The following is a 26,231-nucleotide window of genomic DNA, read 5'->3' as shown; positions in this document are numbered from 1 at the left end:
AGTGTTTATCTGCTCAAGCTAGGTGCCTCAAACGTTGGTTACATCACTCACAAATTATGGTACATACACAACAGAGCAGGCATAGCAGCCTTGTTTGCTGCTCTCTCGAACAAGGAATGTTCCATCTCGCTTTCCCCGTAGCAGATTTTCAGCTTGGCTTCTATTGATATTTCCCACATTCCATGTTCTCTCATCATGATGGGGCAAGTCCTCATCATCTTCTACCATAGAGTACTGGCTGTTGAAATAGGACAAAACGTGTTTGTGATACACATAGCAGAGAAAATCCATGAATTAATTAGTCTCTATTTCATATTACTTAGGAAAAAAAAAAGTCAGTGGTTAGTAGGAGGCCTCCTCGGTAAAACTAGGGATGTAAACTATGTGATACTACACCCTTCAAACCACTGAATAAAAATATGTAAGTTTATTTTAAAAACACTCATGTAAATCTGAAGAAGGATATAAAAGCACTTGCTCACAAAACAGTGAGCACTTCAGCACTTCTACCATTGCTTACTGTTTTGGTAAATAGCAAGCCCAGCAAAATCAATACCCTCAGATTCAGCTTCATTTCCAAAGATCAGAACACTTGGTCAGCAGTGGAAAACCGTGCAACGTATCAGCTACAGTTGCTGCTTGGGAAAGCTATGAGCCATTGTACAGGTAGACAGATTCATTATTTATAGGAGAGATGGCTCTGTGGAAAGAGAGTGCTCTTTCACTCTCCTTATAGCCAGATTATGGGAAGAGCATATAATGTAGAGCCTTCTTTACCAAAACAGCCACCAACTATAAAGCTGATTCAGAGAACCCTCTGAGCTAAAGCTCACCATGAAAGAAGATGTCTCTGGTTCAGCTGTGTGGACACCACTTTGATTATTCTGCAGTTTCAGTGCTCCCCACTCCCCCAGCAGCCTGCACTGGTGGGTCCTGCTTCTCCTGCTCAGCTTGCAACCAGTCTGTGTTCCACTAAGGTATTTATTATCTCTGTAATAGGTTTTTAATCAGTTTTCCTTGGTGTAAGAAAATATGACTTCTCACTCATCCACAGTTCTGTCTTTCTGATTCTCAGGGTAGTCTATAGAAATCAGCAATCTCACAAAGAATTCAGTTTTTCAGAAGTAGCGTTCTTTTGTTTCAGATGACATTCTAGGTCCCTTATCCTGTTGTATTCCTTTGTCCTTCATGATATCCAAATGCATTGAGTAGTGGCTCTATTTTCAACCAGCACCTAAAGAAAGTGATTCCTGTTTTTCCTGCTGCTCATTATACTGATTTTTTTCTGCATTACAAGAAAAAGTCATATTCTGGAAGTTTAATTTTTCAGTAGAAAAGCACTTCCCAGACTCACTGGCAGGAAGAGTCATAGAGTGAGAGAAAAGAAAAATTTTCTTTAAACAGTTTCACTTACTATTTTGATGATAGACTAAAACCATGGCTTGACATTGTTGTCTACTGTTTAAGTGATGGAAGTACTACTGGAAACAGGGGACTATGTATTCTCCATCATACCACCTTTGAGCTGTGCTAAGACTGAGTAAACAACATGGCTTTAAAATATGTATGCCATTTTTATCCCCTGCTTCTACCGGTGTAGACACAGCAGAGACACACAGTTTTCAGGATAACAGTAGGAGACTCAATAAACCAAGACAAATTAAAATAGATGTGGACAAGGCTAGAATGTAAATCCACTAAAGAGTGTCAGTCTGCTGCTTTTGTTGTATGTTCAGCCTGTCACTGTAAAAGGCACAGACAAGAAACTGTTGATACAAACATTACTCAGACAACTTTGTTTTTCTATTTGTTCATTCTTCACTCCTACTATACTTTTGATACTATTTTGTAGGTTGGTTTTGTTTAAATTTGGTCTGCATTCACACCAACCAAGTGTGTTTTGTTTTTTTCCCAGGAACAAAGTGAAACATATTCATTACCCAAGCTCTTGTCATAACCTATAGTAAACTGAATTGTATGAAATGACAGAATACTATCCTGCCATTTCCAAGAAAAATTAAATAGTCCACAAAACCAGAGGAGGACCACTCTTCAGCATATATTTTATCATTTTCAACAGCAATATGATATACACATGTGAGTACCACTATACTACATAGCACCATGATTACCAACACGTGAAATTTGGAAAAAGCCTGCCCATGCCTAAGAGATCTTCTGAACAATTTATCCATCCATATGGCATCTCTATAAGACACATTATGATCTTCATTTTGCTGGTAAGAATAAAGATACAGATTACATTCCAGTGCTTTGCTATAGTAACCTGATTATACACTTCCCCGAATAATGCTGAGTAGGGGGTGAGACAGAGTCCTTTCTAATACTTGCATTATGAAGGCTGCTATGTGTTAACAGTGTGCATTGTTACTGGAGACCCAAACTTGAGATTTCCTCTGTCTGGTCCAGGAATTAAACATGCTTTACCTCACTTTTGTGTAAGATGATTTGAAATACCAGAAATATTTAAATCTTTTAATACTCACTCTTCTGCATTTTCATTTCCAAGCCATTCATTTAGCTTCTTTTGCCGAACACCTTTTTGAGTCAGCCACCTGGACAGTAATTGCAAATAAAATCAATTTTTAGTCACAGAAGTTGGATAACAATTAAAAAAAACCTTAAGAAAATATTGTTTAATACATAATGATACTTACATCAAGTACTGATCTCTTGTCTTCCTCAGCTGTATGAGGTCCGGCTTAATGCTGTTCATACGCTTGTCTATCTCTCTATACTCAGCTGCTTGCTTCTTTAAATCCTCTTCTAATCTACGCCTGCTGTCCACAATTTCACTTATTCGAGACTTCAATTTTTCATAGTTGTGCATAATTCTGAATGGAATAATGTGGCAGGTTACACTCAGATGATGCCTTATTTATAGCTTTATAATCTGGTATTTAGCAGTGTAGACACTTAAGAGAGCAGATTATTTTTCTAGATGTAGCTACATTTTGCATGTTCACAGCTACCCCATTTGAGGCTTCTTTGCTTACAACTGAACAACTTTAAACTTGCAATTTCGATTTAGTTTTAGGTAGGTCTATACTTGGTATTGTTTCTTCAAAAGCATACAATGTGAAATGCAAATACAAATACTGACCTTTGTATTTCTTTTTCATTTCCTTCCCGTTTAAACTTCTCAATGTATTCCTTACTGTATCTTTCCTGTGTCTGGCACTGCTCTTCAAATATTTTAATTGTTTCATTAAATGCTTCGATAGCTGTTCTTTTCATTTGAATTTCCTGAAAATAAAATAATTGTTATTACACTTGTTAGCAGACAGAGTGGATGATTTATTGGCTTGTATCACAGAAACACGTCAGGATATTGTAAAAGACAACTTCAGATTTCCTTTACCAGAATGCATTCTGTTTGCAGAGTCTTATAACACACAGAGAACAGGCCTGTGCAAAAGGCTACCATGATGAGGCTTTCTATGAAAAGGTTTTCCAAGAAAGAAAAAGTGCTAGATGAAGAACTAGCTCCAATCTCTGTTTTGTATATATGTTTTATTTGTGATGATTAAAGCCTTGTGGCAATGTACTTTGCCTTTTGTACCAACTGATGTCCTTAGACACACATCTAGCTTTTTGAAATAAAAGTACAAGATACTTTTAACTGGACAGGTTTCAAGAGCTCATCTAGTCCATCCTCTTGCCCCTACACAGCTAGCTGATAGCCATGTCTTTTAAGTCATTAGCTAAAGTTGCCTGCACGTCTCCACCTTTCTTCAATTATTTTTATATTTCTTGCATATTTTAAGAAGCAGTCTTGATTCGGGGTCTGTAAAACTGCACTAATTTTTTGGCGCTTCAAGGCCTGGCTAATAGTTAAGTTGAAAGAAGGGCAGGGGCAGTTTTTAATTCCGGCACTGTATCTACACGTCATCTACCCTGCACAGACAAAACCAGACCCTTCAAAACTAGTAATAAAACACAATGCTTCCCTGCAAATGTGCCTTGAAAACCATAACTCAGCTTGATAAGGTCAGTATGCAGAAGTGTTGGTAAATCAAGATAGTTCTGTGCTTGCTTTGGATGCAGGTGTCAGACTTGGGCACAGTGTGGGTTAGGTTATAGGCAGTGACTGTTCAAACATAAGTAAGCTATTCTACTATACTGAGCAAGCACACCATATATGTTTCCTCTTTCGGGCAGTGGTAGTGGTGGCAGAAGGGAGGAGGAAGAAGATGGAGAAAGATGGCAGTATGGATTTACAGTACTATTCTTCTACATCTACAGAAGTCTTCCACTCTCCCTTCGGTTTCAAATCTAGCTCACCTGAGATGTTCTTGTGTAGTCTTCATAGAGTCTGTCATACTCTCGACTTTTTTCTTGGAACTGGGTATTATATTCATGTAATTTCTTTCCTACTGCTTCAATGCTATCCTCTTTTACAACTTGATCCTGAAACGATAAGCAGCAGCAAAGATCTTCCATAAAGAAACAATTATATTGCTCAGATTTCCAGGATTAAAACTGTTTAAAAAATGCCTAGATAGTTACATGGTAAATGTAACTCTTCTTTCATCAATATGGAGATAAAATATACTATATACATAATACAAAAATGAGAAATCAATGCCAAAAAGCAATTTTGTATTAAAAGTGTTCAGCGTTATACTGAAAATGATAGATTTCATCACTAATGAGTGGGGTACTTATAAGCTTATCTCTTAATGATGTTTCTGCAGTATTTAAAGTTTTAATTATTTATCTGCAAACTGTGGAGTTGGTTTTAAACAAAAATATCCATTTTTATACCTAGTTTATTTTTTCAAATATTAACAGAGCTGAAGTTCTTCATGATAAATGACTCCCCAGTGTGCAGTAATTTCTCTGTATTTAAGTGAAACACAAAGAAAATAGACCAAATTACCTGCTGGTACTTAGACACTGGATACAGTAATTTTACATCCAGTTTAGGATTATACTGGGCTAGGGATTCATTCCGGTAGTGGTTTATTAGCTCGACCACAGAGTTGAAAGTTAATGGGTCAGAAAAGCCGTATTTTCCATCTCGATGAAATATTTTGATTAATTTGTTATTTCCTCCTTTCCTGCAAATAAAGTTTGTTGAAAAGTTAGGCATACTTCAAGTATTATTTCCTAAAAAACACTATTTTAAATGTAGTATTGCATTTTACTAGCAAGTATTACAGACATTAGTGTAACTAATCTTACCTTAGCGTAAGTGTGTAGTCCCCGTGCATTTTGGTTGAAGCATCTCGTACCAAAAAGGTACCATCAGCAGTGTCTCGAAGCTTCTCATTTACCTCTTCTCTAAAATGAAAGTAAAAGCAACCAATCATTTCAGCTGTCTCTCACTGTGCTCTAAATTCTTCTGTTTTAAAATAAGTGGTTTTTAGAAGCCTTCTTGAATTCCATATTAATACATACAGTTACTTAACAGCTTATTTTAAATTGCTGGAGAACAACTGGGATATAAAAATGGCATATTCTATGTACTCTCACTGCTGGACAAAATTATATTCATGCAGAGGTCTTTCTGCTTGTTCATACAAGCCTGCACAATTGGAGCAGCCAGTGCTGGTCTAATGTATCTATATATAGTAGAGTTAAAACTGTTGCTAATATCTGGCACTTGTTAGTCTGGCTTGTTAATTATTGTGCCTACTGTTGAGGTTCTGGATGAAAAACAAGAAAAAAACGCCTTAATTTTCTGATGTTGTCCTTCTATGCTTGCATTTCATATAGGTGTCTTAAAGTAACAGAACAGTCATTTCACATACTACATTCTAACTGACTGCCAGTAACTTTTTAGACAGTTTGAAATAAAACCAACCATACTATGTGTTGGAAAACATCCTAAAGATGGCTCTTAGCATGGTAATTTTTCTATACTTAAGCATAATACACAGACACAGAATAGCACAGCAAGAACATAAAGCCAAACATAAGGGATACATGTCTTGAGTTGATTTACCTTGAGATATCTCCCCAGTACCATTCAGCATCTTGTAATGACATGTTGTTATTCATGCCGTTGTTAGTTACAGTATTAGGTTTCGGTGGCTTAGGAGGCAGTGCTGCAGATGAAAGGGGAAAAAATTTTGATTGATTATAACTCATTGAAAACCTGTCCATAAATTCCTTGAAATACACATTATAACATGAATGAGAAAAAAAAATAGTTACAAAATAGTTTTCCACCACTAGGTCTTTAAAAGACATTAGATGAATCAAGATATTTTACTGAAAACAATTAAACAAAAAAGATGTACTGTTTGAAAAAGTATGTTACTCCTACAATAATATGTTTTAAGCAAAGTATAACACCATACTCATCTCCTCTCCCTGTGAAGAAAGCATTTGAGAAGAAAAATTTCTGAAGTTTTCTTTTACCTTCTTCCACTATCTTCAGGTGAATTAAATAATAAAACATGACAAATTTCTCTTTTTTTCCCTCCTTTGTAATTATCTTAGAGTTATGTTGCTGCTTCCTCACCTAGAAGCTGAGTAATAAAAGATACAAACCCACAGCAATACTGTATGTTTAAGAACTGGGGTTTTGTGATCTTCAACATTCTGTGTGATGAGTTGCCAAAACACCACTTTGAGAAACCCATCTGTGACCCAAATATCCCTTAAGCTCAGTATTCTACAGAATAAATTATGTTCCAAATGCCAGGACCAGTTAAAAAACACATCCCCTTTTTCTCAATGTCAAGGCTGCATACATATACCAGTGGGTGCCAGAGAAGATACTGCAGCACTCCTGACTTAGTAGCAAGGGGGACTACACTGGAATCAGGATTAAAAATCAACCCAGCTCTTTCAGTTCTCCAGTAAGTACATCACTCCTTACAGACATCCCTGTCCTATATATTATAACCAGCTACAAAAGATGATGTTTTTAAAGTTGCAATCAATATTGAGACAGCGTAATAATTTCTTATGATACCAAAAAAAAAAAAAAAAGATGTAATAACAGGTATTCAATTAATCTTGCTAGATTTTAAAATATGTTTTTCCTCAAACAGTCCAAAACAATGATTTGCCATCACTGTTTCAGGGAATAGAAGTGTTACTACAGCATCTTTTAGTCACAGTGTGAAACAGAGAGAGCAAAAATAGCAATAAAAGAAATATAAAATCTTTATGATATAATAGCAGAATTAGAACTACATCTGACAATAAAACCAAAATACACAGGTCAATTCAGTAAAAATTCAATGAAGTAAGCAGACAGCTATTTCTACAGGTTAATATTCTAATTATCATCACCATGCACTAAACCACAATTTCCTTCTGATTTATGAAAAAAAGGAAAAACTCTTTGTATCAACAACAAAGTAAAGAAATCCTACATAGTCACTAAGAATATTCCAGCAGCTATTGTAAATACCAAAATTAAATTAAGTCTTCCATAATAAGGCTGCAGTTTTACCTGGTGGATCCATTTCTATGTAAAACATCAAGTCTGTGCCACAATTTATATCTGTCTTAGGATATTCTATATCCAGTTCTTCCATATTCCAAACAGTATTGTACATTTGTATGAGTTTCACTGAGTAAGCTCAGATACAAGAAAAGAGTCAGGCTCTCTTTGTAATGGTGTCTTGGAATTCATTTTAAAACCTATAAGAGGCTGCACTGTAACCTATTACATCATAATCCTCAGCCAATCATGTCAAAATAATGTCACCAGACCCCTCCTGTTTCATCATTTTGTTCTACATTAATCTTAAAACAATTTCAGTTTCAGAAAGGATCTACATTTAGCAGAACAGCAATATAAACCTGGTATACAAACAAAAGGCGTGAGTGGGCTCCTCTCACCCGTGTTCCCAGCTTGTTTTCCTGACTTTGCAGCATGGTACAGTCCAATCCTGGCAAGATGACAAAAGGCTGATCTGCTGCAGCACGCAGCTCTTACACACACGCGCACACAACACATGCACACTCACACACAAGGCAGCTCCCTTCAGAAGTAGGTCGGTCACATCTCAGTTGCATTTTTCTGCTTGGATGCCTGAAGCTTACCATTCAAAAAGCTTTAAAAGGCTTCTAGATCTACTGTACATATTCACGATGCAGAATGGAAAAGAGCATGACTCTGTGTGTGTGTGTATCCATCACACAATCATTTTACACATATATACACAGACAAATCTCCACATAATGAAATATGGATTATGTTTTTAAACTGTGCAGATTTCTATTATTATTTTAATGGACACACAGGTCTGATATACCTGATATTATTACACAAAATGTGCTTACAGCAGAAATGTCTTCATCCTCTTAAAATTTTGTAATAAAACACAATTCCAAAAGATTTAGATTTTGAAATCTAAAACACAAATATTGTAATCTTACATTCAGCAGACTTGCCTAAACTGTGGGATAAAGTCAGAACTGAGCAAGATCTTTAAAAGTGATTTTGCTGAATACAATAAGCCAGTCTGTGAGGATACAAGATGTGGCTTTTCACACTGTTTCTCCACTCTGTCCTCATTAAGCTATCAGGTTAACTGTATTTAAAAGCAAGAGTCCCTTGTAAATGTCTCCTTCCTCACTTGACTTCATGTCATCAGTATCCTCCTACCATTTAGAAATATTCCTTCTTAACTCCCCCTCCCCATCTCTGACTTTAACTCTCTCAGACCCCTTGCAAGAAACACGCACAGAACTAGACTATGAATTCCAGAGCGGAATGCTATGTAAAGCAATGTGAATGATTTACACTTGCTATAATCTATGGGGACAGAAAACCAGATACCAAAAATAACCACAACAATGAGTAGCTGTAGCAACTATCTCTGCCTACATCATAAGAAATCCTGGTGTGGCTGAAATGTGCTCTATCTCACAAATACTCATTAAAAAAATTAACACAATTTATATCCTCCCAAATATTTCACACAGATCTACCCTTCATCTGTGCTCCTCAGCAGCCTACCCCTTTTAGACAAGCACTAACATACAAGAACATGTCCAGAGTACCTACAACTATAAAAAAAATGCATGCTAGTTTGCTTTACATGTTAGCAACCTTAAAGTCATTCTGAAGTAGACTGTCCCCTCCTAGTTTAGGTAGACATGCTCCAAAGATTCCTTCCATTTCCAAAAAGAAATAGGATACCTAAAATCATCCCAGACACAAGTCCAAACACAGAACCTGGAGGTTTAGCCCACCTGCTACCAAAACAGTTGAGCTGCCAAGGTAATTGTTTAAATTAACTTATAAAGATTTCTTACAAAGGCTACATTGCTTCATTTAGGTCTTGTGTGGGATCAGTAAGATTTTTTTATTCCGTTGAATAAAGTCTTTAGGGAAAAATTACTTCTCCAGGATTTCAGTCGTGGACAAATTTTGGACTGCCCACACTTGTATAAAAGGATTAATGCTCAGCTCAGACTAGCTTAGCTTAATAGGCAAAAAAAGATAGGAGGCGATTCCCCATTCCCTATATAACCTGGAGAGGTATCAACGCACTTGACTTTCATTCACGTATCTTAAGACCATGAAAGCTCCACCTGGTAACCAGTTATAGTTCAATACTTCCCTGAGGTGATGAAGAAAACACAAACAGATATTCAAAATCACTTACTTTGTAAATTACGCAACATAAATGCTCACCCTTGTAATACAACCTGAAAATACAATCCAATAACCTGAAAAATTAGTTGGTTTCCTCTTATAAAAATCTTGCTTAACCCCCCCTGTCCCAAAACTCCTTTTACTAATAGAATGAGGAAAAAAAAAAATTCCAAAAAACAGATTGGTCTGCTTTATAACCAATGTTCCATAAAAATCCCTAAAAGTGCTGGAACATGCAGTGAGAAAATCCAAGTCTTTTCTCTCTTCTTAACAGCTTAAAGCTCTGTGCTGTGCAGAAGGTATCCACTTACTCTGGTTCATCATTAAAAAGTGAACCTGACTTTAGTACTGTGAAAAGAAAAAAAAAACCAACCACCACCCTCGGTAGCTTGCATGTCTCAGATAAAGATCTCAGTTTCATGATTAACTTGGGCAAGTTCAAATATTTGCTGAGCCAGGGATTTCAGGTGGGGGAGGGGGTGACAGATTCAAACGAAAAGTTGTCATCAGCTAACAAGTGGCCAATGGAGGGCTAACTTTCTCATTTTAGCTAAGTAAATGAGAAGACCATTGTAATAGGCCTTAAAATAGTCTCTGTCATGGACTGCTGAGTGCAGTATCAAAGTTGAGAAAAGCACCATGAACAGCCAAATACAGGAAGTGGCTAACTAACACTGCAGAAAAAAAACAGAATCAAAATCTTCCTTGAAAAGAGCTGCATCTCTCAGAGCAGCCCTATGCAAGCAAAGTAGCCTGCTTGCAAGCACAGCATCACCTCCTACACTCTCACACTGTTTCACAAATACAGGTGCTGCCTGAAGACCCTTAGTGTGATACTGTGAGGCATTTTAACCATTTCCTATAAACTGAAAATAGTAGAAAAACACCTGTCTGCATCCATGGTGTTTTTCAGTACTTCAGGATTGCTCATTTCTTGGGAAGGCTGGCAGAAAAAGGGACTGTACAGCGAGGGAGCAGTTTAGGTCAAATATATTTTCCTTGCTTTAGTGTTTGGTGGAGATCAGACTTGCTAAAGGAACAGAGCAACAACTGAACAGCCTGCTCCCCCTTGCCTACAAAGGTTAACTTCTCTGCCAGCTATACTTTTACAAGGAAATAAATTCGAAGTGAAAGGAGAAGCAGACCACAAGATTTAATTCAGAGAAGGAAGAGAAGAGGATTAATATTTTCCTCCCACTTGTTGGAAACAATGCGAACTTCTAGTAGCTGTGTTCCTTGAGATCTGCTTGTGCTCCTTCTGGCAGTCAAATGATACCAAAAAGTTTTCACCTCCCAAACACTCCACCTACCAAAACCCTCTTATGCTACTAAATATCACTTGTACCTAATAATGAAATCCCCAATATCTGCAGGACATTTTTGATGTTTTACAGCTCATCGATTAGCTTCACCTATAAAAATCCCTTGCTTCTTTAGTTTTAGCCTTTGCCTGCTTGAGCAATCATCAATCCTATATAGCATTTAAAGCAGCACAGCCATAAAGGTACAGCCTACTTCAAACAGAGATGGTAACCTGTGTTTCTGAACTAATCCAACTTCTGACAGTAACTGACTGATATGCCTCCTATTTACTGTTAAAATTACGGAAGATGTTAACATTTTCTGTTTTATAGGGGCACGATATGGAAGCGTATTATCAAAGGAGAAAATTCAACCCAAACATGTTTCACGGAATTGTTTATCATTTTAAAAAGCACAGGTACACACACAGAGATAAAAGATAAGGCTTTGTTTTTAAAGTTGTTGGTTTGGGGTTTTTTTGGATTCCAGTGCTGTGGAAAAATGAGTTCCTAATGATCCTGCGCAGGGAGCCAAGTGTCTTGTCAAAAAAAGATACTGGCAGATACACACCTGCATTTTCACACAATTGGTCTATCTTAACTTTTATTTATATTTCAAAACCTTGGGCGGTACCCCAAGGTACTTATCTATAGATTTGTATTTGCAGGAAGCCACAACCTACTATTTTTTGCAGTCATACTCACAGTGTTCTTCTACCTATAAAGCACTTCTATTCTAAAAAATTATATATGAAGCAGGAAGAGAAATGATCAGGTTTGACAGGCTTGCATGTGTGTGTTACACATACATACAAATACACATACATGCAAATATCAATCTGTAAAAAATTCTAGTAACATTGTACATGTTGTTTCAGTTTTACCAAATACTTTCAATTAGGTATGGAGAAACATTAAGCATAGCCCACGGTCAAAACCTAAATCAAGAATACGGCATTCCTAAATATGGTGATTAATAACGAATTTTGCTCTTCGTTAAATCAGGTATGAAGCCTGATGTTTATTAGCTTAGAAGGGGAGCCCTCTGCTGGGTGATGTGCTGATGCGCAGTATCACTCCTGTGCGGCATCAGCTCTGCCTGGGACAGACTGACTGCCTTCTGCAGGCTCAACACTGCTGACCGTCCAGCCAAATCTGAGACATGATGCAGAAAAGTCCTAATAAAGGACACTGTTCCTACATATTTGTGTCCCCAAGGCACTACTGACAGGACTGTGAGCTAAGCCTTGACCACTGCTGCAGTCCAGGGGAGCTCTGTGCCCGATTCCAAGAGGAACAAGATGAGCCTTTACATTTCTCTGCTCTGGCTGTTATATTACCATGCTTGCTATTTTGTGCAGCTAAAAGCAAAATGTCTGGTCTTGGTGATACTGTCAGGACTCTAGTCCCATCCTCAGTGGGTTAGGTGTAAAGCAGTCTCATTACCTCACTTAATCTTACCTATGACCCCATGAGTAGTAAAACGTACCTCTTCATGCTTAAAACTGCAGTATTTCACAGCTTTAGCCATTATTTGCAGTGATATTTACAAGCCTAGGAAACAGGAATAAACTGGGACAAACAGTCTAGATGAAGCAGCTCAGCTTTAGTTAATGCACAGGCTAGGCTTCAATTCATCCGTACAAGATGTCAGCTCCTTTCCCCCACTGCAGTACTCTTTCTCTGCTCCTCACCAGCCTGTCTGCCCACAACCTTACCAGCTTCCTACATCCCCCTGATCTTCCACCATGTCCCCCTTCTTCATTGCCTTCCTGTGAAAAGACACACCTTATCTCACACACCCAAAGCCAACCCATGCTCCTTAACACTCTCTGACCCCAAGAGAACTCCATCTCCGAGTTTCCCCTGAAAATCACCTCCCAACTCTTCCATCACCCCACTATCCTCTGTATGACCTGCTACCAGCTCCAAACTGCCCTGAGCACCTGTCAGGCCTCATGGATGGCTCTAGGACCTCCATCCAGGGCAGGCCTCCTCCAGATGAGAAACCCAGGAGACTTTGCAATCCTTGAAAATTATCTAAAAAAACCCCCATCCAGTCTTCTACACCTACAAATATAGCCTATTTTTCAATATTGACATCTAAAAGCACACATGCCTTCACACCTCTGAATGATGTGCGAGATTGTGAGACATAAGCAGTACTGTTAGCTATCATCTGTTACAATTAAGATTTTCTTCTAACACTACCGTTTTGAATAGCATATTTAGAGACATGCATGTTCTTTCTCACTGTAAAACCAGCATTACTGGTTAAATTAAAGCCTGTGTGGCTGTTTATCAAGTTGGGGTGTTAAAATGGAATGCTACATGACCTAGCTTGCCCACTAACAGCATCTTTTGTCTCTCCTACTGATAAACTCGAAGAATGAGACAGGGATCAGAAAATGGATCTGCTTACCGATTATCCAAAACACAACCATTTCTGCAATCTTACTTCTGCAACGTTACCTTCACACACACGCACAACAGGTACTTTAACTTTAGTACTTTAACTTTTGTGAAGGGCTAAGCACTATTCTAACTCACAAACTAAAATGCATATTTTGCTGTTGAAGTCTATGACACAGAAAAAAAATCAGTCCAGAGTTGTTCTGTGATAAAAAATCTCTTTTCTAGGAATCTCATTTTATTACAATGTCTCTCAACAGCTTTTATGGAAACTCAAGCCATTACAAGCAAGAATCATGAAGATGATAATTCTGAGAAACAGATCTTCTATGAGAACTATAAAAACAGAGCACTTCAGACGATCAGGTCACTGAGTGATTTTGGTGTAGAAAACAGACTCATGTCCTAATCCTGTAAATTCAGGTAACATTCTATTAAGACGCAACTTAGAAAATTATTCAGGCATTTTACAGGCCTAGGAGCAGAGGCTAACTAACCATAGACTACAAAGCTTGCAAATTCTTATCTGAGGGTTTTTTTCAGCATATTAATAGACATGCAAATGTTTTACTAAAAAACGTTCCACTGCCCCTGATGGACTTTGAAATGCACAGGGAAGGAGTTCTATTTTTGTAACAGATCAGACGAAAAATCCCAGGAGGACCCTCAAAATAAACTAGTGCATTGTGAAATATTAATTAATGCAGAAGGAATATTAAAAACAAGCCAACGTTAGATTATAATTATTAATGTAGTGTCAAACCTTATAAATCTGATGGATACAGCCACATTCCTTCAAGTGCTCTAATGATGCTCTCAAGATGACTAGACTCCTTGTACTCCTTGTAAGTTCTAACATCCAAATCTTTCACTTTTACACTTTCCTCACATGAAGCAACTCAGGACAATATGCAACCAAGTGATCTCTTAAGTGCAAGTTAATAAACTCTCACTGCTGACTCTACCTCTGTAACCTCCCAATCAGTGCCTCTATCCATATAAATTTACATACTCTAATGCATTTGCAAACATATGACTTTTAAGAATGCTATCAGCAAATCCTAGTATTAGACGATTCAATAACATATTATGCTTTTTAAGGCTTATAACAGGTGGCAAAGAAAATAATTTAACAGTTAGCAGTTCTTTGCTGATTCTTAGTAAAATAGGACAAGTAGTCATTAATAAGTTTAGACTTTCCTGGTTATTAAGAAGCATTAAAAAGGAACACACGCAGAGGTTCTGGAAATGCCTGCTTAGCTATTTTGACAAAACTGAACAGAACTAGATAGGTATAAACTAGCTGAAAATAGATGTACACTAAACGTTAGGGAAAAGCTCCTAACTAATAGAGCGGGCAAGGTTGGAAAAGCCTTCCAGTCAAAGCAGCAGGAACAAAAATCTTATCCATTTTAAATTAATCTTCATTAGTTGATGAAGGGGATTATACAATGAGCCTACCTGAAATATGAGAAATAAGGCATTTTCCTGCTGCCACTTTTTTGCTGCTGTGTTCTAGCTCTTCAAATCATAAGCAGCCCTACAAATCCCACTGACATGAACTTTACTTTGTACTTTGAATGGAGCAGCGGGAAAGTTACAGCCTGCCCAATGTTCTGTTCACCACTGCCCTATCCTTTGTTAGGATATTCTCTGTTAAAAAGCTATAAAAGGAATTACATTAACCTAACTTCTGAAGTCCCCCCGTATTAATAATTTCCTTTGCACACTGTCAGCAACTCTGCCTTGTTCCTACTAAGTATTTGATTGAAAACCAGGGATTTTTGCATGAATTAGAGGTGCGTTTTACTGTTTGTTGAGTAAATTAGTTGCTCACAGAATCAATACAAGTGTAGTCTAACTTTCCTGAATGGGGTTTTAATATTTTCTGGTTTTTATTTCTTGATAAATAAATCTTTTGAGCCTCTGGATTAAAAAATATATATGTAAATAAAGGGGAAAATCTTACTTTCTTCTGATGATCTCTATGGAGTATAGAAGAGTTCTAAGAAAATTTGCCTGGCAGTGAAAATTAAATAAAATCTTGAGAATTTACACCCCCACCCTGATATGCATTCTATTGGTTTACAGGTCTCAAAAATTCCCAAGTTCCTATTCACTGATTACTGAAAAAAAAAAAGAAAGGCCTAAAGCTGTACGAACTGTGGGTACTAAAATGATTTTAGTGAAAAATGTTGCACACCACTACAGAATATATGAACAACTTCTACTTAGTTCTGTAATTATGCAATTTTGGATTAATTTTGATTAAAAAAGAAAAACAACAAGCATATACCGTCTGTATGTTAAATTTTAATATTTAAGAAAACAATGGCATGTAACTTTTTTAATTAATTTTTTTTTTTTACCTGGTAGAGGCTGTCTCTCATTCCATTCACTTGTGATTAAAACCTCTAGGATTTTTATGTGGTGTTCAGTATTATCAGAGCTGTAAGAGATGGATTAGGCAGTAAGAACTAGGAAAAAATGCAAAAGTTTACATTAGAATTATTCAAAAAATATTGAAAAAATTTACAACTATGCCCTCCACATTAGAAGTAAGGTCAGAAAGTTAATTCATTAAACTTACTTTTGTATACAACTAACCCATATTTATAGTACAAAATAAAGTACAGATGATCCACGTACCTTGCTATCTGGAATTTGAAAAGCAGAGGGCTGAAAATTTCAGCCAGAGACCTTGCATTCAAGAGATTTTTGCTGGAGGCTTGACAAACTCTGAGGAAATGTTTGAGCAAATACTGGAGTGTGACCCAATACTGGGGAGGTATATTTGGAGATCTGATGAGTTTCTTCAGCAACTGTGCGTATTCCTCTGAGCTCTGCACTTCTGCAAGCAAACAGATAAAAGGCTCTTGATATCAGCAGAGGAACATTCCACAAGTAAAATGAAACTACATATTACTCCTTTGGAAGCAATCGATTTTATGAAAAAAAAAAAAAAATAAAATATTCTGTCCTTCATTAGAGCTGTCAGACTTCTTCTTTTGAAAAAAAGTGAAATGCTTAGAGAAGAGTAAAGAACAAGTATTTAAAAGTCAAATGGAAACAGATATGCATTTTGGTAAAAACCACAATGTGTTCAGAGTGTACTGGTAGAAGGCTGTCTTGTGTTTAGTGTCACACATGATTGGGTAATTCTCAGATGCACTAGATAAGTCTCACAGGTGCTGTTCTAACTTTGAAGGTTACCAGTAACAATATCCTGTCCTGAGATATATAACAGAATACTTGGCCCACAGGCTGAAAGCCTATAAGCTGTACTTGTTTGAAATGACCAGTGTAGATGGTGAATCTTACATGCATGTATTTCTCACTTCATAATCTGCATCTCCCAACGTACTGCAGAACACCATGACCTCTAATACATTTACTTTGTCAGGACTGATAAAAAGTTAAAAATTAGCTTTCTACATACACGTAAGTCCTTGATTTTTCCCCCCAGTTTTTCTATAGTCATTCTGCTTACTAAAATGAAGAGAACTGTGCTATCCCTTATATTTTCCATTATGTTTACCTAATTAGGTAACTAAATAAAGCATGTATAGATCTGAGTTAGAACAGCTTTCATCAAAAGTGGTGAAGGTATACATGTTTTCTGAGATGCTGCCAGGTTGTGCAGAATCTTCCCTGTTCTGCAGGTGACAGCTGGACCACCAGATATTCAGAACCCCAGCAAAAGTTTTTTTGCCTGACATTTGAAATAATGTGATAATCATACCTTGAGCTACAGAAATCATGTCACTGTAAACAGATGCTGGAATGATGGGATTTGGCAGATCCAGGAGATATCTCTTGAGAGCATCTGATAAAGTGTGCACATCAAATGTCTCTAAATCCAGTGAAGAGGCATCTAAAGGGCAAGAGTGACATACTTTTTAGACATTTGAAACTGGAAAAATATACAGGCTTATGATATTAGGGCTTTATACCAAGTCAAAACTGCTAACTTGTATCTGGTTTACAGGAAATAACTCTTAAAAAAGAATGTGAGACACCAAGAAACATTATTTGAGGTGAAGAACACAGAGTGCTCAACACCATGCCATCTGATGAACCAAATGACTTCCACAGCTGTGTGTGGCCTTCTGTCATACACAATGCAGGGCTGAACTCACAATAATGGTAGTGACTTGCTACATATTGGCAATGTTAAGGAACATCAGAATATTTTTAACAGGTGTCTGTTTTACCTGTAAATATTTTGTGTAAGTATTCGTCAAGGGTTTGGGCAAATGCAGCTTCTCTACTGGTAGCTACTTCTATTATGACTGGAAGTTTGATTAACAACATGGGGCTCCAAGTCTGTAAACATTCAAGTAAGTCGAAACACATATACACATGCAGAACTGGGGGCTTGGTGTTTTATATAACTGTTAGGATTTATTTTGTAGAACCTGATATCCTTCCAGGATACTTATGACTTGGGCTAAGGTTTGGAAGTGTCACATAAAGGACTACTTGATAGTGTTAGAGCAAGGAATATCAGCAGCAAAAATAAAAATAGGAAAATACAGAAATACTTAATTAGTGCAAGCAACATTAGGGTTCATCTTAAAACATGAAACTCTGGCGCAGTAACGTCCTACATATTTACAGGAAGATCCACATTTGGTACAAGAATTTAGAGGTATTATTGCTGACCAGCTTTCTAGGATAGCCAGCTCCCCTGGAAAGCAACTTGCTCTATTTGGCCAGTTTAGACCAAATTTAACAGGGAGGTAGAAGAGTCAGATATGTGATATGCCTACACATAACTGTGAAAAAAGGCAGCCAGGAAGGTGTAGTGAGCAACTTAGTGCTCTTCTACCTCCTGTCTGTTTTCCCCAAAGGAAAGCTTTCAGTACGAGCTCAATTCTTATCAGACACCAAAGAATTCACATGAGAAATAAAGACATTATGAATGGCTCTGATGATAAAAAACTTGCAGTGTGGGTATGAATTCTACAAGAGCAATTATGTGTCAGAGAATCCAACCACAGATTTGTAAGAAATAGTTTTCAAGACTTTTCTTGCTCACAGGATGTTTTTTACTTCACAAGTCAAGTCAAATCCTGTTTTTTCAGTGTTGAGCCATTCTCTGAAGAATATTCCAAATTATTATAATGAATACATGAGTAAGAATAAACTTGTGGTATTCTGCAGCTCTTTGGGTGTAATGTCATAAACAGACCTGAACTCTTCCATCTGCTGAGCTGTCCAGATGCAAGTCAGCTTTGATTTTGGAGCTCCACAGCACTGTGTTGAAGCTCTAACAGTCAGTTATCCAATTAATATCAAGACCAACCAACCACTTTGAGACCAACACTACCTTTTCTCTCTGAAATAACAGTCTGCTAATTCAAAGAGAGCAGGCAGAGGAGATGAGATCTGTCTGTATCCACATATCTGGACATCCACTGCACTAGCTCTGTCCTGGAAGATTCTGATCCTATCTTTAAGAGAACTCTGACAGATACACTGGTACTAAAAAATAAAGTCCTGTTTTCTCAAACATAATTAAATTTCAAATAAGAATACATGTAAACCAGAAGTTCTTGATCTCAGGACACAGATGAACCTTTCATAAAAGCACACTTCAGTTTAGATACTTAAGAAGGGACTCACATAAATAAGAGATAAATGCATATTGGTGGTATAAAAAATCTTGATTTATTTGTATTGGAAAACAAAATTACAATACTAAAAATATGGCTTGAGGCTGCTAGCACCACGTGCATATCTCCTCTCCCTGCTTGCACTCATATACTTCTTCACTCCCACCACATTCAGCAGAGGACAGGATGCACTTTTGATTTGAAGGAACAGACATCTCATCGTATCATCTCTTGTTCGTTTTGTTAATATTTGCAATTACTAAAAATGAAGAGAGCTAATTCACAGTTTGCTTCCTTTGTCTGTTTGGCAACATGGCAGGTAACCAGTTTCATTTTCTAGCCCTTGTATTTTTATACTCTTTTATGCACATGGAAGCTCACACCCCACACTGCACCTCAGTTTGCAAGGCATGGTTAAGCACTCCTCCTCCAATAGCTCCTGATCTCTTGTACTGAAACTGCGTGTTGCCATGCCAGTATATTCAGGCCTAAAGTAGAAATAAAGAGTACCAGAAAGAGAAGGAAATATATTTCAGGAAACTTGAAAGGATATGCGGTGTAGCTGCATTTTACTGTCCAAAACCTGAGAACCCAGCCTACTGCAGAAACATTAATTCAATTCTCTCTTTCCCTTCCAGCATGATCTCTGTAGCAGGCAGGGAATATGCAGCTATTGCTTCCCCACCTAGGGGACTGAAAAAATGTAAACACAGAACAGTATGTAAACAAATGGCCACTTGTTTACAAAATAATAACCTACAGCATTACAGGAAAAGGTATCTTTATCTTGCTTCTGAACAAAACATCTTTTCTCTATACAGTGTGATTGTCAGTCTTGAACAAGCAAGTGACCAAGAAATGATGAAAATAATTTTTCTTGGAAAAAAGCATGCAGTGAAGCCATGAAAAAAAGACAACCTGTAAAGGTGGAAAATACCTTTCATATTAAGTATGAAAGTTAGAAACCTTTTTTACTTGTTTTGGGGTTTTTTTTAACTATTATATTATTCAGAACCAGCATATATATATATATATATGAGCTGAGTAGGGGAGCAAAGAAAAGAGGAGCAGTCTGACCACAAGATCTGACTAGAGCTGTAAGGAAGAAAATTGTACTTACCACATTCAAGAATTTGTCTTAATTCTGCTGAGCTGCTTGAGCCTTGTGTTCCATACAAAGTTGAGCACTCCAGACCTTCAAATCAAAATTGATAGAGATACATTAATATTCCAGTGACTGTTGTCATAACACAACATACTTCTCTGTTCTTCACATAAGTACTTACAGTATAAATTAGCAACATTCTTCCCTCGTCATCCAACTACCACCGACCACATTACAGAATGCAATTGCTTTTTAAGGCTGTAAGACACCTCTTTGTACAGGCAAACTGCTGTGTCTGCATAAAGAGCTGGGCAAGGAGGATCAGAGATGCCAGCAGTCCCACATATCCTGTACAACTCTATATGGGCTGACTGCAGAAGACCAGAACTAGGAAACAAATTCACATACCTCAGGGAATAAAACACCTTCCAGAAGCAACATGGGAGCCAGAGCTTCCTTTACACTTCCTTTACATGTCAGCTGTAAGCACCAGATCTTTCAGGTGTATAAGAAGTGAGCCATCTGAGTCAGGCCACCCCACAGGAGTGGGCCAGGGACATGACAAAAGTTCTAACACATGCTAATTTGTCATAAAGATTGAACTGAGACTTCTAAGTTACAAGAATGCCTAACCTTTGGCACCCTATGCAGTCAACAGCAACCAACTTCTATGGGACAGGCAACCCTTAGATCACCTTCAACTATCCGTAGAGCTCGTAACCTCAGAGTGTATGCAGGGTGAGTGGTCACATCACTGGTGTGAGAGAAAATGTCAGTATGTGTCACACAATATGTCTGATAATCCACCTGAATAAAAGATACCAATACAGCATTTTTTTGTGAAACATTGTTTACAGCTTTCCTACTTCAGTGAAAACAGAGAAGATACAAGGAAAGACACCATATGCTGCGATGCAGAACACCAATGATTTAATAGTATCAGTGGCATTTCCTGGAAGCAGTAGTTGCTTATGCAATGTGTTGCTAAATATTGGCCTTTCTCATTGATATTAGCAAGCTCCTAATTGTTCAGGAAAGGCCTATATTCTCTTGAAGTGTCAGAGCAGTATGTGAGAACCTATGTCCCCAAGGACAGCAGCCTGAGCCTGATCAGAATATCACTTTACCTCTCATTCCCTGACAGTAAGGCCACTGAACGAGCAGGACTCACTGAGCTACTCCTTACTGCACCAGGACTCTGAAGGTGACATCAGGGGAGGAGCCAGGAAGAAAGAAATGGGGCAAAAGATGAAAGACATGGTAGAAGAAAGGGGAAAGCTTCAAAAGCATGAAGAGACATCAATACAGGAAAGCAGGAGAAGAAAAAAAAACATAAAAAGAACACTGGCTGGGTCAGCATATAGCAGCAATAAAGAACTGACTCCTGAAACATAGAAACAGTTCTTGTAACCTTTCCATATTGAATTTCCCACCCAACCCCGCTTTGGAGCTAAACATTACTTTGGCTGTGTATCCAATTCAATGTTATGATGGTGTTTCTATAACCATCTTAAGGTGCTTATCGGTTAGAAAAAACAAAGCAATACCAAAGCCTTCTTCCTTACTTTTCAGTAATACTTATATTAGTTGAGTTATTAAATGTCACTTGAGGCAAGCTTTGGTTTTGCTCCTACAGTCCAAGTAGTCTCTACTGAGCAGAAATCAGTGCAACAAACTTTAACTAAAATTATTTAATATCTGTTAAGTACTGTGATGCACTAGCAGCTCTAGAAAGGGGAGATGCTAGCTCTGGATCCAATTCTGCAGTCTTTGTTCACATAAGTAACAACGAGCCTTGGTAGATCATTCTTCGGCCTACCTTTCTTTTCAATTGTCTCTACTATCTTGATAAGAATTGGTGGAGCAACATCAGGAGGTGCAAACTGTTCCGTAAGATCTGGAAGTGAAAAAGCTGTAAAAGAAAAAGAAGAAAAATAAGCCAAGCTACAGGTTAATGCAATTTCTGTTTATGAAAGTCATGACACATAATGCAACCAGCTAATTTTTAAGTACAGAACAAAAATCCCACTTGCTAGGTCTAAACACGAACACCCTACAAGTAATCAGAAAGCTGAATAAAAATTGTGATGATTGCATTTTTATGGCATTCTCTTTTAGGGATCTTAGTCAGTCCTAGAATCACTCTCCATATTGCCTAGGAAAAGTAAACACAATAGAAGATTGCAGTCTATGGATGGAAAGAAATACAATGCAAGGAAGAAAAGAAAAAAAATCTTCTGGTCTGAAACATTTACATCCAGTGTGCACTAGATGAGGGATCTAAACACATCACCGTCTGGAGGTGCTGATCCCCTGCGTTAAACAGACTTACAAAGGCTTGAAATACCAGTAGAAACAAGTGTTTCACATTCATACAAAAGTTCAGTAACTTCTGTTTGCTTTCCATTTTCAAGAATAATACTATTAACAGTATAGTTTTCTTGAAGCAAGAATTTTCTTTTCTACAATGACTAGTTAAGCAAAAATAGCAGTATAATCAGAAAGGGGCATTTTGCAGATTCAAACAAACCTAAATACATATTTTATACGAAGTCAATTTTCATGCAATCCAGTTTCTTCACAGAGAGAACAAACTGTATAAAAGAATGTTCTGCGTCTGTGATGTTAGTGACGATCTATCTCTAAATGCACTATTTTTGCCAAAAGAGTAATTCAAAAGTTTTAGAGCAGTCCTGTTTAACTCTTGGAAAGCAAGAATGTTTACATAAAGATATTATTAAACTACTGCCAGAAACATCTGTCATACTTTGATGGATTATGATTGATAAACAAAGCTTAACCACTGAAGTAAAAGTTGCCAGTTGCCTAAGCAGTGGTGATCTCTGCCCAGTTTAACTCACGGACAACACAACAGCAAATATGAATAGAGAGTTTATAATGAAGAGCTTTGAGATAGCCAAAAGATTAAACATACCACAACTGATAAAGAGAAAGCAGACAGAATTCAGTCTATTTTGGAAGCAACAATTACATAACTTTCTAAAAATGCAAAGAATTTAAAAGTGTTGAGACAGCAAGGAACATACAGAAGAAGTTTGGAAGTACAGAAAATTAAGCATAGAAATGAAATACAATAAATAATAATTACTAGTAATGGAAGTGGAGCATACTGGGACACTGAGACATGTCCCCTGCAAAAAGCAGCAGAATGATGGTAAGACAATGATGGAATACTTTCCAGTCCATTCATAACTGAGAAGGCCATTAGAAAAACATCTGTTAGTTGTAACAGTTTAACTTAGAAGGCCCAGAAAATGAGCATTCAGTAATCCCCCAAAAGAGTTGCCTAACCAGATCTCTGGCCTGCTGATGTTACTTTTTAATGACTTGTAGAAAATCAGAGCAATTCCTGGGGATCAAGAGAGTTCGAATGCCTGATCTGCACTCTGAAAGGACAAGATGACTACATGCTAGTTACATTATCAGTCCTGGGCAAAATAAAGAAAAACCTGATACTAGACTCATATGATAAAGTAGTGGAAGACAGCACTGTAACAAAGGATTGTCTGCATAAGCCTTTTAGAGGATAGGTTCTGTTAAAAACCACACTACTTCCTTCCTTGGTGGCACCTTAGTTACTGAAAAATGCAAATGAGTAGATATAATAAATTCTAAAGTTTTATCAGATAATTGACTTAGTATAACACTGTGATTAAAAGCTAAATTCAAAGGAAGCACATGTTACGAAAGTGTAGCTGATCAACAAATCTCCAAGTATAGTTATTAATGCAGAACAAGATTACTCAGGGAAGGAATGGACTTTTCATCTCTGTACATGTTCAAACCACTTTCAGATTCCACCTGGAACAGTTATTTTAGCTTAACATTGCATGTGCTTTATCAAACACAAGTTGGGCTCAAATGGCAGATGCTGACTCCAAGCAGCCTCTGCTGAGGCATGCTGAAATACAGACCATTTGATTTGTAATATCTGGATCAAATAGATCCTTTTGACCTCAGACTATGAATCTAATGAAGACAAATCTACTGGAAGAAGAAATGAAAGATCAGATCAGTGTCATATCAAAGGGTACACTATGGAAATACCCAAATCATGACATACTAACAGACTCACAGAATGCTAAGGCCATAAAATGCATCCCTTGCATGGTAGCAGAAGAACAGGTTTTAAGAACAGAGTTTACATACTTTTACTTACAAAAGTAACTTTCTGCTCCCTAAGGTAGCTAGTTATATTAAGTAAGTACCTTTCTCCCTCTTGCAAAATTTTGCATCACCTCTGAACAAAGATGCTCGTAATTCCAGCTGGAGGCAGCATGTAGCAACAGTCAAGAGCCTAAACTGAAACTGAGGAAAGAAAGAAGAGATGAAGAAGGAGAAACCTGGCAGACATTTGAAACATTTCAGGTGACAGTTCTGCAGTTCAGGGATAGTGCATCCAGGCTACTAAGCAGCAAGAGAGAACCATGCTTTCTTGTATTAAGCAAACTGTGCCTTGAAATGATGCTGGGAGATACACTCCAAATATCTATTAACAAGGTATATTTAGAAAAAAAATACCATTTCCCCCTAGATTTAGATTTTCTGCATGAGGGATGGAGTCCAAACAAAGCAAGAAGGAGAACTCAATGTCAAGAGAAGACTTAGTTCATGGGAAGACGTCCCTGCAGGGTGAAGAAAGGCACTACCGAAAATGGCTTTCCTCCAGGGTACATAAGGAATGGGGTGCATGTAGACTGTGCTCAATTACCTGAACAAGGAGTGCCTCTTCCTGCAACCTACCTGATGCTCCTTGCTTTTCATCTACACTTTAATCAGGATATTAGCCTATAAACTAGGTTTGATCATAATCTGCTACTGAAACTCTTTTGTTATACAAAATCTTGGATTAATAATATTCTTAGTGAAAGTGAAAGGGTTTGGGAAGCTACACATTTACCTTTGTATTTATGCAAAAATCTATAGTATGTCCACAGAACAAAGGTATGAAAAAAACAAATGTGACACCGGTTAAAAGAAAAGATTTCCAACACTACTCTGCTACCCTAAAATATGCCATTGGAAAAACAAAGATTTTAGGAGTTCAGAGGATTTCTGATGTCTCTTCCTATATCCCATTCCTTTTTGCCAAATGCTATCTACCAAAGTCATTGCTAAACTTCTAGATATGAAGAGAGCCTTTAAAATAATGACAGTACATCCCATAAATGTCTAACTATAAAATACTTGTGTATTTGACTGAAAACTCAGGATATTCACCTGTCTTTTAATACTGTGCACACACCGGTGAGTGTAAGCTCTACAGCAAAAGGGCACAAACACACACATATACACACACAATGGCAGGTAAAAAACCTGCAGTTACCTTCAATGCAGCAGTGACAGAAGAATACATCTAAGTCACACAGTTATAATGCTAAGCAATATTGAAAAAAAAATTCACTTCATCAGCACATAGGAGGTGGCATTAACAAATTAGTATCCCACCTGTTCTAGGATTTCCTACTCATTGCACCATCTCCAATATAATTAACTCATAGCATCATACTAACTTGTACTTTAAACTTCTCAACTTTTGCACAGAATAGTAAATTGTGTTTATTTGAAGGTGAAAGGCCTCACGAAACACACATCTGTCAGAAAAAAAAAAAAAAAAAGACAACAGTATTTGTAGAACTGAAACCAGTTTATAACATTTACACAGGAAGACAGACCAATTTGGGAACAGTGCCCTTCAATTTGAAAATGCTGAAAGGAAATGGCAGAGGCTAAACTGAAGAAAACTACACCTAATTTTGGAAAAAAAACAGTTTGGCTCCCAGACCCACAATACAAGTTATCCTTAAAAAAGTCCTGATTCTAGATTAGGCATTCCAGAATAAAACTCAGCATGCATATTAAGATTTACGGAGGAAAACTTTTCAGATAGGCCAGTTTTAGTAAAAGAGAAGCAAACAAAAGCTTACATGCAACCTACATTTGGTACCTGATTTCAAAAATATCTTTGGCTTTGAAGCATGCTGCAGTACAGCACAGAGATTTGGAGAACCAAATCCACTCTTAATAATCTGAGCAACTTTGTAGATCCCTTTGCTACAATCCAGTATCAGTTTTTCAGTTAAAGCAATCATTTTCCCTCCAGATTTCTGTAATGTTTTGAAAATTCCACGGTCTCCAAACTATTAAGGTTTTCAAAAGCTGTCATACAGGTTTCATGTCTT

The 26,231-nt window shown here is 37.3% G+C and overlaps 1 protein-coding gene across 5 annotated transcripts in view; it reads right to left on the bottom strand.

The window, feature by feature from the left end:
• The window catches only part of PIK3R1 (phosphoinositide-3-kinase regulatory subunit 1), a 59,191-nt gene that overhangs the window by 4,898 nt on the left and 28,062 nt on the right, over window positions 1-26,231 (bottom strand). Inside the window, exons 3-15 of one of the 5 annotated variants that reach the window (XM_074931339.1) lie at window positions 21,848-21,940; window positions 20,044-20,118; window positions 17,048-17,179; window positions 15,955-16,156; window positions 15,675-15,754; window positions 5,972-6,074; window positions 5,209-5,307; window positions 4,904-5,084; window positions 4,306-4,431; window positions 3,125-3,267; window positions 2,679-2,855; window positions 2,508-2,576; window positions 68-238 (exon numbers count right to left, since the gene is read on the bottom strand). In XM_074931339.1, coding sequence (XP_074787440.1) covers window positions 68-238; window positions 2,508-2,576; window positions 2,679-2,855; window positions 3,125-3,267; window positions 4,306-4,431; window positions 4,904-5,084; window positions 5,209-5,307; window positions 5,972-6,074; window positions 15,675-15,754; window positions 15,955-16,156; window positions 17,048-17,179; window positions 20,044-20,118; window positions 21,848-21,940 — 1,651 coding nt within the window. Of the gene's footprint in view, window positions 1-67; window positions 239-2,507; window positions 2,577-2,678; window positions 2,856-3,124; window positions 3,268-4,305; window positions 4,432-4,903; window positions 5,085-5,208; window positions 5,308-5,971; window positions 6,075-7,435; window positions 7,553-7,827; window positions 7,848-15,674; window positions 15,755-15,954; window positions 16,157-17,047; window positions 17,180-20,043; window positions 20,119-21,847; window positions 21,941-26,231 lie in introns of those variants that run through there. The other 4 variants (XM_074931340.1, XM_074931341.1, XM_074931342.1 and 1 more) reach the window with 4 other exon arrangements.

This window comes from Athene noctua, chromosome Z (assembly GCF_965140245.1).
Source record: "Athene noctua chromosome Z, bAthNoc1.hap1.1, whole genome shotgun sequence".
Taxonomy (NCBI): domain Eukaryota; kingdom Metazoa; phylum Chordata; class Aves; order Strigiformes; family Strigidae; genus Athene; species Athene noctua.
The sequence above is the reverse complement of the archived record's forward strand: the minus strand, read 5'-3'. Positions and strand labels throughout refer to the sequence as shown.